Genomic DNA, 17,815 nt, shown 5'->3' with positions numbered 1-17,815 from the left:
GGTTAGCCTAGCCTAAGCTAGATGGATGCTAGGTTAGGTTAGCTTAGCCTAAGCTGGATGGATGGAAGCTAGGTTAGGTTAGCTTAGCCTAAGCTGGATGGACGCTAGGTTAGGTTAGCTTAGCCACCTAGGCTGGTTTGTTTACAACGTGACATCACGAGTTAGCACTTCCTGTGACAAGTCATTGTCATGGGAACTAGAGCATGTCAGAACAATTCGACAGTACCTGAAGAATGTCTGCACCTTTTAACGGGTTAAAAGGGTTATAAGGGGGCGCCTATACTTTAAAGTCTTTTGAGAACTTGACGTTACATTAAGTAAAATGCGACTGTGTTTTGGCATTTGCTAGTTTTACTCATGTAATTCTTCTCTTTACTTTACACAACTTATTCTATTTGTTTACCGAGTAAGGAAATAGATTTGCTGTAAGACAAAGGTTGTCTAAGCATCTATAGTTACGTCCCTCTCATGCACAAATGCTGGCTCTTCAGCGAGTGAACAGTTTTGATCGCTAGGTAGCTCTCTGCTTGTAGATGCAGCTAAAGATTTTAGGTGAATTACATCAATCTAACAATAATTTGTAAGGCCTTTACATTGTAGAAAGGGGAGCATCACCCAGGTCTACGTATATATAACACTGTCCTGAGCTTCCTTTGTCAGAAACAGGTTTAGCAATACTGCAATTTGGATTTCTTTAACCAAAGCAGGATAGATATCGGTACAGTTTACAAGCTGCTGAGATGAGATTTTTTTTTTTTTGTCAAACAGACTTACGCTTTACTGCTGAACTTACTTATATTAAGGAAATCTAAGACTCTTTCACTTACAGTAGAGATGTCAATTCCAGCTATTGTTTTATCTGCATTTAGACAAGCCAGCAACCAGTGATCAAAATGCTTATCGCATGTTGTGTTCCGTTTGGATTGCAATGATCAAATTAAACCTGTAGGTTAACAGTAGTTTCAACTCAGGTGGTTTTCCTACACTATGGCGTCAAGGTGACGTATGCCTTATTTGGAGCTAGGGTTTCCTGTAACCCTTTATTGTCATGGAAACTAATGTTTAGCAGTGTCATTTCAACCAGCATGTAGCAAATGTTTGTTTCGAAAAAGTTGTGCATAGTGTGTTGGCAGGTGAGGCATACACGTCCATTCAAGATTTTCTTTAAATCAGTTAAATTCTAAATTGTCTAATGCAGAGTCTTGCTTCTCTTCGAGCACACATTTTCATCTACTTTAAAAGTTTTATGTTTTATGCTGACCAGGGACCCTTTTACAGAGTCTTGCATTATGTTCATTCTGTGTGCCTTCTGGTTTTGCAGTTCGGAAACAATGGAATCTTAGGGGACCCTTTCTGAGGAGGCCTTATGTGTTAGAGGCCTTCTGTATCAGTTCACGCATCGTTGAGCAGCATTTCTTGGTCTCTGGCGAGCTGGAAGGTGCAGGGTAGTGAACTTGAATCTTGACTTGGTGCTGAGGCTGTGTACCCATGGATGGCTGCTGGAGTTCCTGGGAACTACTTGTTCGAGCCGGATGTTGTTCTGGCTGTACGACTGCACGTTCAGCTGTCACGTCTGGGGTATAAGAGTTCGATCTTTGCTCTTAGCTTTAGTGCCGAGTCTTTCAAAGGGCTGAGCTGACATTAAAGTGAGGTCTGAGCTGGTGTCTACCAGGGCTTCCAAGCTCACCTCATTTTCCAAAGTGATGGCTAGGTAGAGTTTCCGGGCCACCCCCTTTTTCGATCAGGTTCCCCAGGAGTCTTAGCGTAGGGGCTGGTGTGGTGATCGATGGGCGGTTAGGGCCGGTCTTGTGTAGTTCTCTGCGGAGACAGACAGACAAGCAGCATTTCTAGGTATTTTGGGCCTTTTGGACCCAGCTGTGGGAAACTGTGCTGTGTCGCTCAGGCTGTGCAGCTGTCAGCTGTGGTGGCTGGGTGATGCTGTCATTTTGTGATGTGACAGTTAGCTCTGTGCTCTGAGGCTGACGAGCAGTGTTCTGGTTGCCTGGTTCAGGTCTTACGCTTAGACATAGGATGTCTGTCTTGTCCCTCTTGTCTCCTTTGGAAAGTCTTTTGTGAAGAAGCTCTTTCAGCGACTTCAGGGTCTCAGCTGTCTCAGATGTGGCGGCACTGTTTTTTTTTTTGATGTGGGTTCAGACTTGTGCTTACCAGTGGCATGTCGAGAGGGGTTCCGCTCTGGGCTGTCTCTGGTTGACGGTCGAGGACGCTGCGCGCATCACGACTGGACGTGATTCTGAGCAGGTACAATCTGTCCCACGCGGTGACGTTGGTAACAGTTTGTAAGTGAAAGTCAATGTCCTGCGGATGGCGTGCACGTTGTGGCCTCCTGCATGGTTCGGAGTGAACATAGGGATGTTTCTGGCCAGCTTGTTAAGTCTTTTGGGAGCCATGCCGTGGTTAGTGGCCGGGGCTCTCCTGGAAAGGCTCTTCCCCCCCTCGCTGCTGACGGGGGTTCTTGTGGGCTGGCTGGTGATGTTTTGAACAGTGGGCTTTCACCCCCCCTGTACAGCTCTGGGTTCTTGGCTGAAAGGTGCGGACTGGCTGGTCAGGGAAACTTTGTGGTGCGCGTTTCCCCTTCCCGGTCCTTCTGCAGTCTATAAGCGGGTTTCAACTCTGTGTGAACGGTGTCAAGTTCGTGTTCGAGATCTTGTCTCTGCTGAACGTGCTTGTGGATGGTAGCACGGGCCTCTTGCGAGTTTCTTTCGCAGGCCGTGGCTTTCGAGTCTCTTTAAGTTCAGTCTCTGCTCTTTGCAAGGGGCTTCACTTTTGTCGGAGTTTCTCGTTGAGTTCCTCTCTGGTTCTTTTCTCTGACTGCACTCTTTGGTCTATGTGCAGATGAAGATCAGATAGGGCAGTTTGAAGTCTTTCCACTTCCTTCTGTAGCTCAGGGTCGTTGTCATCCTCGGCTTGCATCCTTAGCGTTGCAACTTTGTGCTCCAGGGCGATGCGGCTCCTTTCGTGGAGACGTGCTTGTGCGATCAGCTGGCAAGTGAGGTTGACGTATCTGACCGGTCTTTGTCGTGGGAGCTTTGGCTTGGTTTGTGCGCCATCAGCCTGTCCACGTCTGCGATGCTCTTGGCTCGGGGCTCTGAGTCACTGGCGACCTTGGTCAGGAATGGAGGTTTCATGAATCTCAGCCATGTCTCCAGGTTGTCCCAGCGGGTTGTGGGACTGTAGGACCGGAACATACTGGCTTCACTGTGGGCGAGAGGAACACAACACACACACAGAGAGACCAATGGAACTAAATTGCCCCTTGGGGATTAATAAAGCTATCTGTATGCAGGTTCGTTCTACGTTTAACAAGCTATAATACGGGCTATGCCGCGTATGAAAATTTTGGTTAACTGATGCCGACAGTTAAATCATTTGGTAGGACAATTTGGGTAGGTCAGCATGGCCTGAATAAAGATTTTTAACGGGGCGGTAGCTTAGGGGTCACCTGTTGATGCTAACGGCTTGGTTGTCAAACTATTATTCAGCGTTCCTTGTTGTCTCAGATAGGTTCTGTCTCTAAGTGAACTGAAAGGAGCAGAGCACAACAGAAAAGAGCAATGGCAAGATAGCAAAGTTTTATGTAACATGCAACCGTCCAAGATGGAAAGGTCTGTAATGAAATGGCGTTAATAGTACACAGGAAGTGTTACAGGGGAAGAGGAGGCCTAAGCCTGCGATTTGTGGCTAGGAGAGTAGGAGGGAGCCAAACACTTCAATGACCGGGGGAATCTCTAGATTCTGTGGCCAATACTAAGTGATGGATTTAATACCTTTTCTAGTTTCCCTGGGGTGAACTGAGGTCATTCGGGTTGGAGTCAGCATTTTGGTTGGTCTCTCTGTCGTCCCCAAACACTTGACAGCAGTGTCCCGGGCCCTTCCGCATATCTGTACCGATGTGTGCCCTCACGCAACCCGACCTTGAACACAACCGGCAGTGCCAAATTGGTGATGTCGTGTTGCGGGCTGCACCAACGGAGAAATACAGGAAAGTCCGAGACCCGTGCTCAGTCAGCGCTGGTGACGCAGGTCAGACGAACCAGCCAGCTGGACCCCAAGCAGAGATGACTGTCAAATCACCACAGCACGAGAGAAATTTCTACCTACAAACACAAAACAGGATGAAGGACAAGTGAACCTCAACGTGAATTAAAGCTCTCTCTATCTAAATCAAATTGAGTGTCTATTTTTTTGTAGAAAAATCAAAGGCAACGGTTTTACTAAAATTATGGTACAAACAAAAAGGGAATTATGACAATTTTAATTATCAGAACAACCTAGCCTCCATTCAGAGAAGAGATTAAGTGCAGCAGGAAGAGCACAGGAGGAAGCAAGCTGTAGTGGCGCGTTTGGGCCACTAAGGGTTTGGGCCACTTCCTCCTAGTGGTCAACCTGGCTGACAGAGAACTTGATTTAAATTGCATTCAAACTGGTTTAAATACAATTCAAATCAAGCGTATGCATAGATGTTAAGTAACTTCTAGAATAGTAAGGATACAGTTGTCATAACGTATCAAATCAAAATTATTAAAAATAATTTGAAAAAAGGAAATATAGTAATAAAGCCATAAAACCATTCCCAACAGGAAAGGAGACTTAATTCAAATTGATCTTGAAATTTGTTTGTTTCAAACCAAATTTGATTAAGTGTAGGAAATTAAAGGTTGGCATTATATTTGATGATGATCACGACTACGGTGAGGTATCAATGATAATAACCAAGATAAAACCAACTGGGAGAAAGCCACTTCAGAAAAGAATGATTGTTAGGAACTAAGTGATGAGCTGACGTAGAGGGGGGAGGCCACAAGGGGCGCATTCCTCCTAAGTGGTCATCAGAAACTGTAACTGCTTACTTTTAAATTTTAAATTCAACTGTGGTTTGAACCAAATTCAAAATAAGTGTACACAGTCGGGAGTGAAATCATGTTAGTAAAACTGGAACTTGCACATGCATTGAAAGTTAGAAACACAATTTCAGAAATTCACTGGAAAAATCTGAAATTGTGATGAGAGAGATTGTTTAGGAAAAGACGGCCTCGTTACTAGTGTCCACGAGATGGCGCCATTTCGCTCATGGAGGGTAAAGTCAGGGGGCGGTGCGTAATTCGAGAACTGTCAAGCACTTAGGCCTAAGGGCTGCCCTCTAGTGTTTGTCAGCGGAATAACAACCACCCTGCTTCCATGTGTGATTCAAATTTGAGCGTGCAGACGTTTTGTTTTCTGTAAGATCACACTTATCCAAAATAAAATCTCAGCGTTTTTTTTTTTTCAGCTATATTTCACAAAACGGCGTGGCAGGAATTTTTTCTACACACACACATAGGGACAACCGGAATTAGGCATCGGTTTTTCAATTCCCACATAAACAATTAGCGCTATTATTCACACGTGTTCGCTTATGAATTTTAAACCTCGGCGGGTTTTTTCTATTCGACACACGTGTGCACGGAAGGATTTCTTCGCTTCCACACACTAATATGGACAACAGGAATTATACGTCTGTCGTTCGAATCCAAATAACATTTATCAAATATCACTTATGATTAAAAATGTTTTTCGGTTTTGGATTTTTTGGTGCTATATTTTAACAAACACGTCTGGCAGGATTGCTTCGCTGCGTCGTGCAAAAATAAAACAGGAAATATTCGTCTGTTTTTTCGACTCCCATGACATATTATCAAATAGCACTTATGATTAAATATGCTTTAGGTTTTTTACAATTGAGTAGCTACGTCAATGTTTAACCAGGAGTTCATCGTTAATCTAACGATTATAATATCAGGCCTTTCTTAAGAATAGTGAAAGAGCATCGTTTCACTAAATCTAGTCTTCACCCTGACAGAAGAATCTCGTTCGGACAGGGGAGTTTAACATTAAAATGTCACAATTCAAAAGAGGTTTCTTCGTCTTTTGTTGGACAAATTTAATACTATGAAACTGCAGTTTTACTTTTAGTTATTAACAATGGCAAAAGGAATGTTAGACATTATTTTGCAGCTGTTAATGTGCTGAACTGGACTCGGCTTTGTGCCTTTAATCAGTCAGCCAGTGAGTTCGCGTTGCGTTGCGTTCGCTCACTCGAGGCGCGCGTACATTATTAAATCACAATATAGACATCGATTGAAACTGAATTGCTCAAAAACAAGTTTAAAATGTGCCCGCATTCTCCACCATTATGTAAAGACTCTGGGCGGATCTAATCCGTGGGGAATTTGCATATCATAATTAATAATTGGTAATTAATAATTGTTCATACATGTTTGGATTAGATCAGTCTTACATGTTAATAAAACTCCCGATAAGGGATGATATGTAATTTTACCTGCATGCATGCTTGTGTATCCTTGCACTTAACCACAAGTTGATTGCAATTACCTGCACGGACCACGTTTTACAAACCAGGCAAAATTAATTAGCTCAATTGTCAGACTAATATCTGTGGGAATCCACAATATCATCTTACTTTATAGGATTTCAGGAAAAGCAATTCTGTGGCCACAAGAATTGGGTTTCCTGCCCTATAAACACATACTCTTTAAAGTATCTTTAATTTGTAAGCTTGTTGCTATAAGATCTTTTGGCACTTAAGGGACTTAAATGAGCAAAAAGGCAGTACATCAATCAGATGAATATAATGAATTTAATAAGGCAGAACTACTTATGTATTTACTACGGTTACATGGGATATATGTATTTACAAACATAATAAACAACAATACACGATAAGGCATCGATGAATGAGAAATGCATAGAGTGTGGACAATGGAAACACGTGTGAGAGGGGAAGGGACAGAGAGAGAGAGAGAGAGAGAGAGAGAGAGAGAGCATTGGCAACATTCCCCTGACAGTCCCCTGCCTGTGACAACACGAAAACATCATCTTAATGCTTCTTAGAAGCTCTATAAAGAGATATACTTAAGTTTCTGGGTCTCTCTGTGTCGTGGCATTCCTGCGCGTGCGTGAGCGGAGTCCTTTAGGAAGCGTCACTGGGTGCTGCTTGGCGCGCGTTGAACGGAGTTTCCAAGTCTTTGGGGTAACATTACCAAAGGAAAATAGTTCGGCTAAGTTTGTTTCACTTTGTGGAAGTGAACAGAGTCGACTACGGAAAACAAAACTTTGACTAACAAAGAAAAGAAATAAAGATCTCTACGGGGAAATCACGCGGAGTTAACGTCACATCTTCGCATGGCCGGTGAAGACGCGTGTGTGCGTCTCTCGCCACGTGGTCACGTGCGCGTGTTTCTCCTTCAAAACGAGCGCGCGCTCGTTTAAAGGTCCCTTGTAGATGGATTTGCTGAAGAGATATGTCACGCGGTGTTCTTTTCACTCGTCGATTGGAATTAAACACGGAGACTTATCTAAGACTGAAAAACACAAACTAAACTAGAAACAAATAAAAGAAAGGCGAAGAGCTCGCCCGGAGGCGAGACCCTACATTTTTGACAGTCAGAGTAACAGAGAGACGAGCGGAGGGGGGAAGCGTCATTTATCACCTTGGAGAAATCCGGCCTCTTCCTGTTGACTTGGCCAATTAGAGGGTTGGAATTTCACAGGCGGGACTTTGGTTTTTATTGCTCTTTGTCTAAGAGAGAGACATTTGAAACCGACGAAATTAGGGTGTTTAAGAGCAGAATCTTCACAATTCTTATAATACTAATGTGTCACAAGTTTAGCAAAATGTAATGTCAATTAACAAATGGGGAATGAAGATTGGAGTTTATCAAGACCAAACTTGCCACAAATGGATTTGGTTAAACATTAAACATTATCGCATTAGAGTTGTCGAGAAACATAGACCAAACCACAAAAAGGCAACTCATGAAATAGGGAACTTAGATACATTGTTCATACAATTCTCAAGTGGATATATAATAGCATATACTGTATATATATGAATACAGGATTCATTTCTCCTCCTTGGTTAGAATTCAGAGAGGGTGGCAGTTCTGTGAACATTCCTTTGGGTCGTAAACGCCGTTATCTAAGAACACCAGTGATGTTAGTTTTGGTCTCTTTTCACTCCAAAGATGGAAAACATAGTAAACTATATTTTTCATTAACTTCTTACATATATTTGGCTCGAGCAAGTTGAGCGATTTCGTTTAATACCAATCACTCCGTGTTTGTTACGCATACAAGGATATATATAAACTCTTAGACCTTTATAGAAGTCCGCAAGGTTCAACTACATAACTAACAGTCCTAGATAGACAGGATACAGTATAAACTTCAAACGTACAGGAATACATCATGTTTACATTTCATAATCACTCATTTCTGGGTTTTAATGTTATAGATGCATATATGTGTGTGTGTGTGTGTGTGTGAGTGTGTGTTGTCCATTTGCGCATCTGGCATTCCTTCCTCGCTGGGAGGGGGGTTTGGAGATAACGGTCTTCTTGGATGTTGGCTCGCGAACAAATCAGGATCGCGCGAGGATCTCTGTGGGGACTCATTACGCTGTAAAGGTGTCACAAACTAATCTACCCTCCAGACTGGCTGGCGCTAACGGAAGATTTAGAATTGGAAGAGTCATAGGTTGGGGTTTTAGAAACCCCTGTTAACGTGTGTTTATTGTGTTAAGGAATGCTGACTCCATGATTCTGCGCTCATACCCTACAGGCATTATACCACCCCTTTAAATAACACAAGATTTCCCATGAATCTTCTTGATGAAGCATTTTAGTTAACCATTATGCACATTTTTGTCTTATTTATTTTTTTGCCTGTGTGAATGCCAACTGCATACATTTTGGTACAGGTGTGTGTTTTTTTTGGAATTTTAATATTTCACCACCATTTCCTTTAACAAATCTATTTTACTCTAGTAACACAAAATAATTCCTCTCAGGACCTTAAAGACATAAATGTCCCCATTAAAACTGCAATTTTTAATCCCAGGGGCATTTAACTATAAAATGATGCAATCTTTGTTAACAGGGTTAAATTCTATTGGCAAGGCTTTGGCAATGTTTTACCAGATGGCGTCATTTTGTCAGGTTTGGCCTGTAACGCAAATACTCGCTTTATTCCTGTTTTCTGCTTCTGCGTATTATAGAGCCAATTGGATAAATTATGCAGTTGTAATTGTTTGGATGTGTTGGTATGGATGTCAGTGTGTGGTTTGTGTGTGTGTAATTAAAAAAAATTGTGGGTTTGTGTGCTTGTAATATTTGAGAGAGAAAAACTCTACTGCAAATCCCAAATCTGGTCCTGCGCCCAAAAAAACTCTCACTGAAAGCTCATTTTTTGAGATATCAACCTCAAATTTGGAACACAGATTTATGGCTTTGATTTTCTAGCAGTTTTAGAGGTCAACATGTTTATTTTTTGTCTTCCAGACAGTTTTTTTATTGATTTATAAACACAAATAAGAGTGTATAAACAGTGACAAAAAGCATAGATAAACACAGTGTGGAGGTCAACATGTTTCATTTAATATGTTTCCGTCCCTCCATCAGGCCATAGTGGAGTACGCTTACACAGGAACGGTGTTCATCTCACAGGAAACGGTGGAGTCTCTCCTTCCCGCCGCTAACCTCCTGCAGGTCAAGCTGGTTCTGAAGGAGTGCTGCAGTTTTCTGGAGAGCCAGCTCGACGCCGGCAACTGCATCGGTATCTCGCGCTTCGCCGAAACCTACGGCTGCCACGACCTGTGCCTGGCGGCCAGCAAGTTCATCTGCCAGAACTTCGAGGAGGTGTGCCAGATGGAGGAGTTCTTCGAGCTGACGCGGGCCGAGCTCGACGAGATCGTGTCCAACGACTGCCTGAACGTGGTGACGGAGGAGACGGTGTTCTTCGCGCTGGAGTCCTGGATCAAGTACGACCTGACGGAGCGACAGCAGTATCTGGCGCAGCTCCTGCACTGCGTCCGGTTGCCGCTGCTGAGCGTCAAGTTCCTCACGCGGCTCTACGAGGCTAATCACCTGATCCGCGACGACCACACCTGCAAACACCTGCTCAACGAGGCGCTCAAGTACCACTTCATGCCCGAACACCGGCTCTCGTACCAGACGGTGCTGTCCACAAGGCCGCGCTGCGCTCCCAAGGTCCTGCTGGCGGTCGGGGGCAAGGCCGGGTTATTCGCAACGCTGGAAAGGTGATGCGCAGCGATGTTTGACATGTTAAATTATGCCAAAGCGTTCTGGTGCGTTCAAGTCCTCTATGGAGTTTCGTATTAAAGATTTGGGAAGTCCTACGGAGCAAGATTGTGATAAAAAAAATTCAGCATTGTTTTTTAACTCCTATAAAGCGAATAAAGAATCCACATAAGCAGTGTTTTTATTCAGGTCCTGTAAATTTAATCGCTACATATTCTAGCATAATTTTACAATTGTTTTTAATTGCAACTTAGCTAGCTTTGATCTGTAACTAGCATTGAACTGGAATTAATCAACATTGAACTGAATTGAATCAGCATTGATCTGAATTGAATCAACATTAAACTGAACTAAATCAACATTTAACTGAATTAAATCAACATTGCAACTAATTGAATCAACATTTAACTAAATTGGATCAACATTGAATGAATAAATCAATTAATCAATCAACATTGATGAAAAGACAACAGTATCATTATTCAGTTCAGTAACTGTGTAAAGTTCAGCAATTATGAATCGAGTTCAAACTGCTGTAAAACAGCTCTTAAAAGACAAAAATGTCATTATTCAGATCAGCTTGTTCTCATCTGATGGTGGCATCGCAGTCAGATCAATAATATTACAGAATTTTATTTTATGCATTTTGGCAGATGCTTTTATCCAAAGCGACTTACATTGCATTTCAAGCTACATTTACATTCTTATCAGTTCTTGCTTTCCCTGGGGATCGAACCCATGACCTTGGCGTTGCAAGTGCCAACGCTCTACTGTTTGAGCTGAATATTAAGTGTCTTTGAAAATAACTTTTTGAATTCTGTGTGTGTGTCAGTATGGAGATGTACTTCCCACAGACGGACTCGTGGATCGGCCTGGCTCCGCTCACCGTACCCCGCTACGAGTTCGGCGTGGCGGTTCTGGAGCAGAAGGTGTACGTGGTGGGCGGCATCGCGACACACATGCGCCAGGGCATCAGCTACCGGCGTCACGAGAGCAGCGTGGAGCGCTGGGACCCCGACAGCAACACCTGGGCCTCGGTGGAGCGCATGGCGGAGTGCAGGAGCACACTAGGTGTGGTGGTGCTAGCGGGCGAGCTGTACGCGCTCGGCGGCTACGACGGACAGTACTACCTGCAGTCGGTGGAGAAATACGTGCCCAAGGTGAAGGAGTGGCAGCCCGTGGCGCCCATGACCAAATTACGAAGCTGCTTCGCCACCGCCGTGCTGGACGGGATGGTGTACGCTATCGGCGGCTACGGCCCGGCGCACATGAACAGGTATGGTAGCAATGCATTCTGGGAATTAGACGTTCCTTTTAAAAGTGCATTGTGTAATATTTAGGAGGATCTGTTGACAGAAATGCAATGTCATATACATAACTATGTTTTCAGTGGTGTATAAAGACCTTACATAATGAACTGTTACGTTTTTATTACCTTAGAATGAGCCATTTCTGTCTACACACACCGCGGGTCCGCTAACATCGACATGTTTCTACTGTGGCCCTGAACGCGCTCGTGGCGATGTTGTTCTTCGTGTAAAGAAGCTGCTATAGTCCGCAAATAAAGCACTGACACAATGATGAACAACTCACAATAATATTTGCAATAACATATCGTTTTACTGAATAATTAAGTAAACCTAATTTGTTAATTTATCTTTGTAAAGAAACATCATTGTTTAACTGGCTACTCTCTGACGTCTCAGACGGCGACATCACTTCCTGTCGGCCACCGTTACTTCTGTTGGTTGCAAGTCACAACCTCACCACTAGATGCTGCTAAAACTTACACACTGCACCTTTAAGTCGTTTTGTTTTAATTCAGTAATTAGAGTTCAGTTCAGCTGAAAAAAAATAAAATACAAAAATCATCTTATTATAGTGATTTCTGATGGATCATGTGACACTGAAGACTGGAGTAATGATGCTGAAAATTCAGCTTTGATCACAGGAATAAATTACACTTTATTATATATTCAAATAGAAAACAGCTGATTTACATTGGAATAATATTTCAGTTTTTACTGTATTTTTGATCCAATAAATGCAGTTTTGGTGAGCAGAAGAGACAATTAAATTAAAAAGAATTAATCTTTTTTTTTTACTTTTTTACTTTAAAAAAAAATGTTATTTCAGTAAATATTTCAAATGTCTAAGTTGAAGTGCTAAAATTACTAAAAATAATAAAAATTAAAGAGACATTTAAAAAAAAAAATCATATAAAACCGACAAGAAAACCCCAACACAATTACTTTAAGTAATATTAAAATTAGAGCTCTGTAACGATTAACCGCGATTCAAAATTAAAGTTTTTGTAAACATTATATGTGTGTACTGTGTATAATTATTTTGTTTATATAAACACACACACATGCATGTATATATTTAAGAAAAAATTCTTATTTATATATAAAATATGTATATGCAAATATTTCTCAAATAGATGCATGTGTGTGTTTATATATAACAAATACACACACCATATATTATCTAAACACAAACTTTAATTTAGGATGCGATTAATCGTTGCACATCCCTAATTTTAATATAAAAATTCTAAATAATAATAAATGCTAATGATACTAAAATATCGGTATAGTAGCAGAAACATTGTTACATTCAAGGCCTTGTTTCAAATATAACTACTTTAATGACTTTGATAGTTGTGTGTTTAAATGAGAATACTTCAAATACTTCAGCAGATGAGATTGTTTGAACACATTTGTAGTGAATGTTAAAGCAGGAGTTACAGTAGCTGGAGGCTCATGGGAAGGTTCTGCTGTTGTCGTTGTGTCTCCAGTGAACGCCGTCGCTCTCGTGAGTCCCTCTAAACACGCGTGTTCAGGCTGGAAAGACACTCATGGGACACTGTCATGGTTTCATCTGTTGCATGCTGCCAAACTTTATTTGTCTCCTCATTAATGTCGGGCGGTTTTACATTCAATTCATGATATTTTAAGTCCCCCTGTAGTGAATCATTTTATCCCTTTAAACTCATATTTGATCACCAAAATGACATATTTAAAAGTTTTTTCCTTTCTTCATGCCTTAAAGGTGCAATGTGTAAAAAATTTGAGTATCTATTAACAGAAATGCAATATGACATCCATAACTATGTTTTCAGTGGTGTATAAAGAACTTAATTAAAACGGTAATGTTTTTATTACCTTAGAATGAGACATTTATATCTACATAACCAGGGTCCGAAATTAACTTTTTGGCTCACCTGCCACTGGGACTGGTAGATGAAAAAATCCACCAGCCAAGCATATTTTTTACCGGCCAAAATAATAAACAGCCTTTTTGTGTCACATATACATTAATTTATATAGGCTATATTTAAACATTTTTGGCATTATATTTCTGGTCTATTATTTTCCATTCTTACTTTTATTTACACACACATATTACACAATTTACACACATTAAAATAATATTTTTGTGGTGGTGCCTATAAAAATAGTTCTGTACAAATGAAATGTATTAATTGTATATTTAATAAAAAGTATGCAATAATAATATATTATAATTATTTCAAAAAAATATTTAGTTTTACTCTGCCTATTTTTTTACTCCATTTACTCTGACTGATCAGTAACTGAAGGACTGGAAATATCAGTTGTTTTTAACCCTTCATTAAAATGAATCGGTTCAAAGGAGTGAGTCATTAGTTCGCGAATTGGACGTGTCATTATGGGATGTGTACGCGTTGTGTGATTATCCCGGCAGCTAGGACATCCCTCAAGATTTGTGTCAACACAGAAAACATTTAATCACTGGATAGGTTTTTTCGTTTATTTAAAGTGTGGTTTATGTCAGCTGAATGTGCGGAACGCTTCAGAGAAGATAAGGTATTTTAGCACAGTTCACAGTTCACACCCAGCGGTAATTCAGGGAAAAAAATATCCGAATGCTCCACATGAAACTATGATCTTCCGACCTTTACCATCGTGTCGATTTATTTTGATGAATATGTGCCAGGGAGAGAGAGCAAGACAGCGATTAGGAGACGGTGAAGCCTTGTTTATACTTTCGCCTGGTTTCGAAGAGAAAGAGTGCGGGCGCGCGACCAGGGCTCTCTCTCTCTCTCTCTCTCTCTCGCTCTCTCTCTCTGCTCGTTCTTCAGGTGCGCCATGTCACTTTCAATTCCCATCCCGCAAACACAACAACTCCGTCATGTCCGTAGCCATCATGCTAGATATTTTATAACATTACAAAATGCAATTGTAATAAACATTTTATTAAATTACTATTTTGGTATGAACATTCACCCGCCAGGGGGGCGGATAGCCTTTTGAGATTTACTCGCCAAACGGAAAATCTACCCGCATTTGGCGCTTGGCGGGTGTTAATTTCGGACCCTGTACATAACCGCAGGCACCCGCTTCTATGAAGGTCGACATATTGTGACGTCATGTTTCTAGCGTAGCCGAACGTGAACAAACAGCGCTACAGAGCGCGTTTCGTCACTACCTTGAAAGAGAAGCTGCAAAAGCTAGAAGCTAGCCATAAACTCCGCGAGTAGTGACTTTTCCCTTGTCAGTGGTGTAAAATATGTAGTTGGATTGTTTCATGTAACTTAGTTCTTCTCCCTCGCTGTGTTATGGCTTTGCTATGTGGGGATAAATGAGCTGGTTACGTTCGTGAGACAGCCGATTAGGACTCTTGTCATTGACCGTAAAACAGTAACGTTACAGGAATCACCAACTCGTCGATCCCGGTGGACAAGTCGATCTCGAAAGCATTTTAAGTCGATCACAAGAGTTTTCAAAATCAGAGAAAAAAAGCCTATTGTGTGTAGTAAATGGTGTCTTTGGGATGCGGAGGCGCGCACGCTGTTACAATCATGCCATTTTTGCCGCGCGCACCTTTGGGCTCATGCGGACGCGTCGAGTTTAAACAAGGCTTTACGGTTTAACCAGCTCAGCCACAGTAACAGCTCATATTTAGCCAGCTAAACTTTTACTACCTTGTTAGAAAAAATAGTAGTTTCATGTGGTTCTTCTCCCTCGCTGTATTATGGGTTTGCTATGTGGGGTGAAATGTGCTGGTTACGTTTGTGAGACAATCAGCTGATTACTATTATTTATTATATATTATATATTAAGACCCTTGATCCTCACCTGACTATGGCTTTGTAAACTTTATCCATGATGTGGTTTATAATGGACTGTGGTATAGAAACAGTGACATTGTTACACACTCTTGGCTTACTCTGGCTATTCTCTGCTGTCTCAGACGACGATATGTTTGTCCAGTTTCAGCCACCGTAGTTTCTTCGAAATGGAGGGGTGAGCAGTGGGCTGAGCCCTTAGTGCAACTCGCAGCTGAACCGCTAGATGTCGCTAAAAATCACACACTGCACCTGTAAAATGTCTTGAATGTAACTCGACACCCTTGCCTCATTTAGTATGCGTGGTTCTATGAATATGCAAATGAGCCCCGCCTCCACTCACTCACTCACTCAGAGATCCACTCGTTGACGATCACACGTTGATCTGATTGGTCAAGGTAGTTTGTGACGTCAGAAACACCAGCGATTTCAAAGCGTGTTTTTGAGACTGTCTTTGGTTCACTGCAGTTTTAAGCAGAAAATACTCTGCAATGCTGTCGACTTATGAATTTACACATGGTTTGTCTTAAAGCTAGGGCTGTCAGTTAAACGCGTTATTAACGGCGTTAACGCAAACCCATTTTAACGGCGTTAATTTTTTTATCGCGCGATTAACGGTCTTTTTGGCCTAGCAAACTTTGTAGTTTTTTTTCACATGCTTTTGCAATAGGACGCGGCATGGACGTTTTGAAAGCACAAGCGGGTCTAGCTAGACCGGAAACAAAACAACAGGCACGCCGCACACACTTGTTTGGGCTTGCGAGCCGGATGCGCAAGCGCGAATCTCTCTGCTCGCGCGTGGAATATAATGTGCCGAGCACGAATCTCTCTGCTCGAGTCGCGCGCTCTCAGATACACGCTGCTCTTGTTAGAATTTTCTCTGGGCTCGCTAGGACAATATGTGCCTGCACTTAAAACGTGTTCAGTGCAATCGCGAATCTCTCCTCTTCCCCAGCTAACAATTTTAGGTTATAAGAACGTTTTCATAACGTTCCCATTAAGTTATAAAAACGTTATTTCTGAATGTTATAGGAACGTTCAAAACGTCCAGTTTTGAGTGGATGACGAGCGCGAGACACCGAAATGGATGCCAATAAGATTCTGAATGGAACGTTTACTTTTAAAAAGTTGCCAAATGGTTCCATTGACAAGACCAAAGTGATCTGTGTGTTTTGTCGTTGTGAACTGAGCTATCATCATCGCAGCACGTCCAGTCTGAAATACCACTTGATGATGGCCAAACACACACACACACACACACACACACACACACACAGCTGATGCGAATTCTCCGCCCCCTCGTCAATATCAGGACCTCGTCAGTATTTCTTTCACCCTTTTATTGATGGACAGTGTTACATTGTGTGAGAGATTATTTGCTCCAAGTAAGAATGTTTTAGTGTGAAATTGAACACAATATATGCCAATGTTGTTTTCAATAAAAAACATTTGCACAAAGCAAGCCGATCCACTTTTCCATGTTGATAAGAGCATTAAAATGAGAAAAAATAATGGGACAAAAAGAAATCAAGAGACATTTAGAATAGATAAAAATGTGCGATTAAATGCGATTAATCGCGAGTTAAGTATGACATTAATGCGATTAATCGCGATTAAATATTTTAATCGTTTGACAGCACTACTTAAAGCATATTAAAAACACCACATAGACACATAAACAACATTAAAAGCTGGATTTTCCCCACAGGGGGACTTTAAAGACTGTGACTGATGTTTGTTTCAGTGTGGAGAGATACGATCCGAGCAAAGACTCATGGGATATGGTGGCGCCCATGGCTGATAAGCGCATTAACTTTGGAGTCGGTGTGATGCTGGGCTTCATCTTCGTGGTGGGGGGGCACAACGGTGTGTCTCATCTATCCAGCATTGAGCGATTCGACCCGCATCAGAACCAGTGGACGGCGTGTCGGCCCATGAACGAGCCGCGCACAGGTGAGACCGCCACACACCAGGAACAGCAGGAACAGATCACACGTGTTCTTCTGAACATCATCAGTGTAATGGAACTAGGGTTGGGAATCGAAAATCATTCCCAATTCTGGAATCGCACACTTGTTATAAAATTAAAATTTCAATTCCTCTTATCGATTCCTCTGTGAGCATTTCAATATGATTTTAAACCATTCAAGCACGAGAGTCTCTGTTTCTGTGTTTTTCACAGATGTTTATTGGATCCGTGCAGCTCTTAAAGTGACAGCACTAATATTCCTGCCGTCTCTATAACAACACTAATCACACAACACAAGACAGAAAATTCACTCATTCTTCACTGAATAACTTTTGTAACTGTATTTGTAATGTATATTTTATTGATAAACTGCAGTGTTATTTTACATTTGATTAGTTTCTGTACCTGAAAATCTTAAAACACTGTTTATTTCAATCGTATATTTGTCGATCTATTTGTTGCAATTGCTAATTTTCTATTTGTTCTTGTTTAATTACTGAGTGTTTACTTGTCTTTAATAACGCTTGAAGTTTATATTAGTTCGGTTAGTTGTTTTTCTGTGGTGTTTTTAAACCACAGCCAAACGTTCCTTGTGTGAGAGTTCTTTATCCTGATGAT

At 41.6% G+C, this 17,815-nt stretch overlaps 1 protein-coding gene across 1 annotated transcript in view; it reads left to right on the top strand.

Annotated features, from left to right (window-relative positions):
• Positions 1 to 17,815, top strand: part of klhl28 (kelch like family member 28) — a 32,706-nt gene that overhangs the window by 12,329 nt on the left and 2,562 nt on the right. The window contains exons 3-5 of the mRNA XM_077221700.1: positions 9,477 to 10,114; positions 10,948 to 11,391; positions 16,973 to 17,181. Of these exons, the coding sequence (XP_077077815.1) occupies positions 9,477 to 10,114; positions 10,948 to 11,391; positions 16,973 to 17,181 (1,291 nt within the window). The remainder of the gene's footprint in view (positions 1 to 9,476; positions 10,115 to 10,947; positions 11,392 to 16,972; positions 17,182 to 17,815) is intronic.

Source organism: Siphateles boraxobius, unplaced genomic scaffold (assembly GCF_051911475.1).
Source record: "Siphateles boraxobius isolate OS27281-9 unplaced genomic scaffold, OSU_SipBor_1 85, whole genome shotgun sequence".
Lineage (NCBI taxonomy): Eukaryota > Metazoa > Chordata > Actinopteri > Cypriniformes > Leuciscidae > Siphateles > Siphateles boraxobius.
The sequence above is the reverse complement of the archived record's forward strand: the minus strand, read 5'-3'. Positions and strand labels throughout refer to the sequence as shown.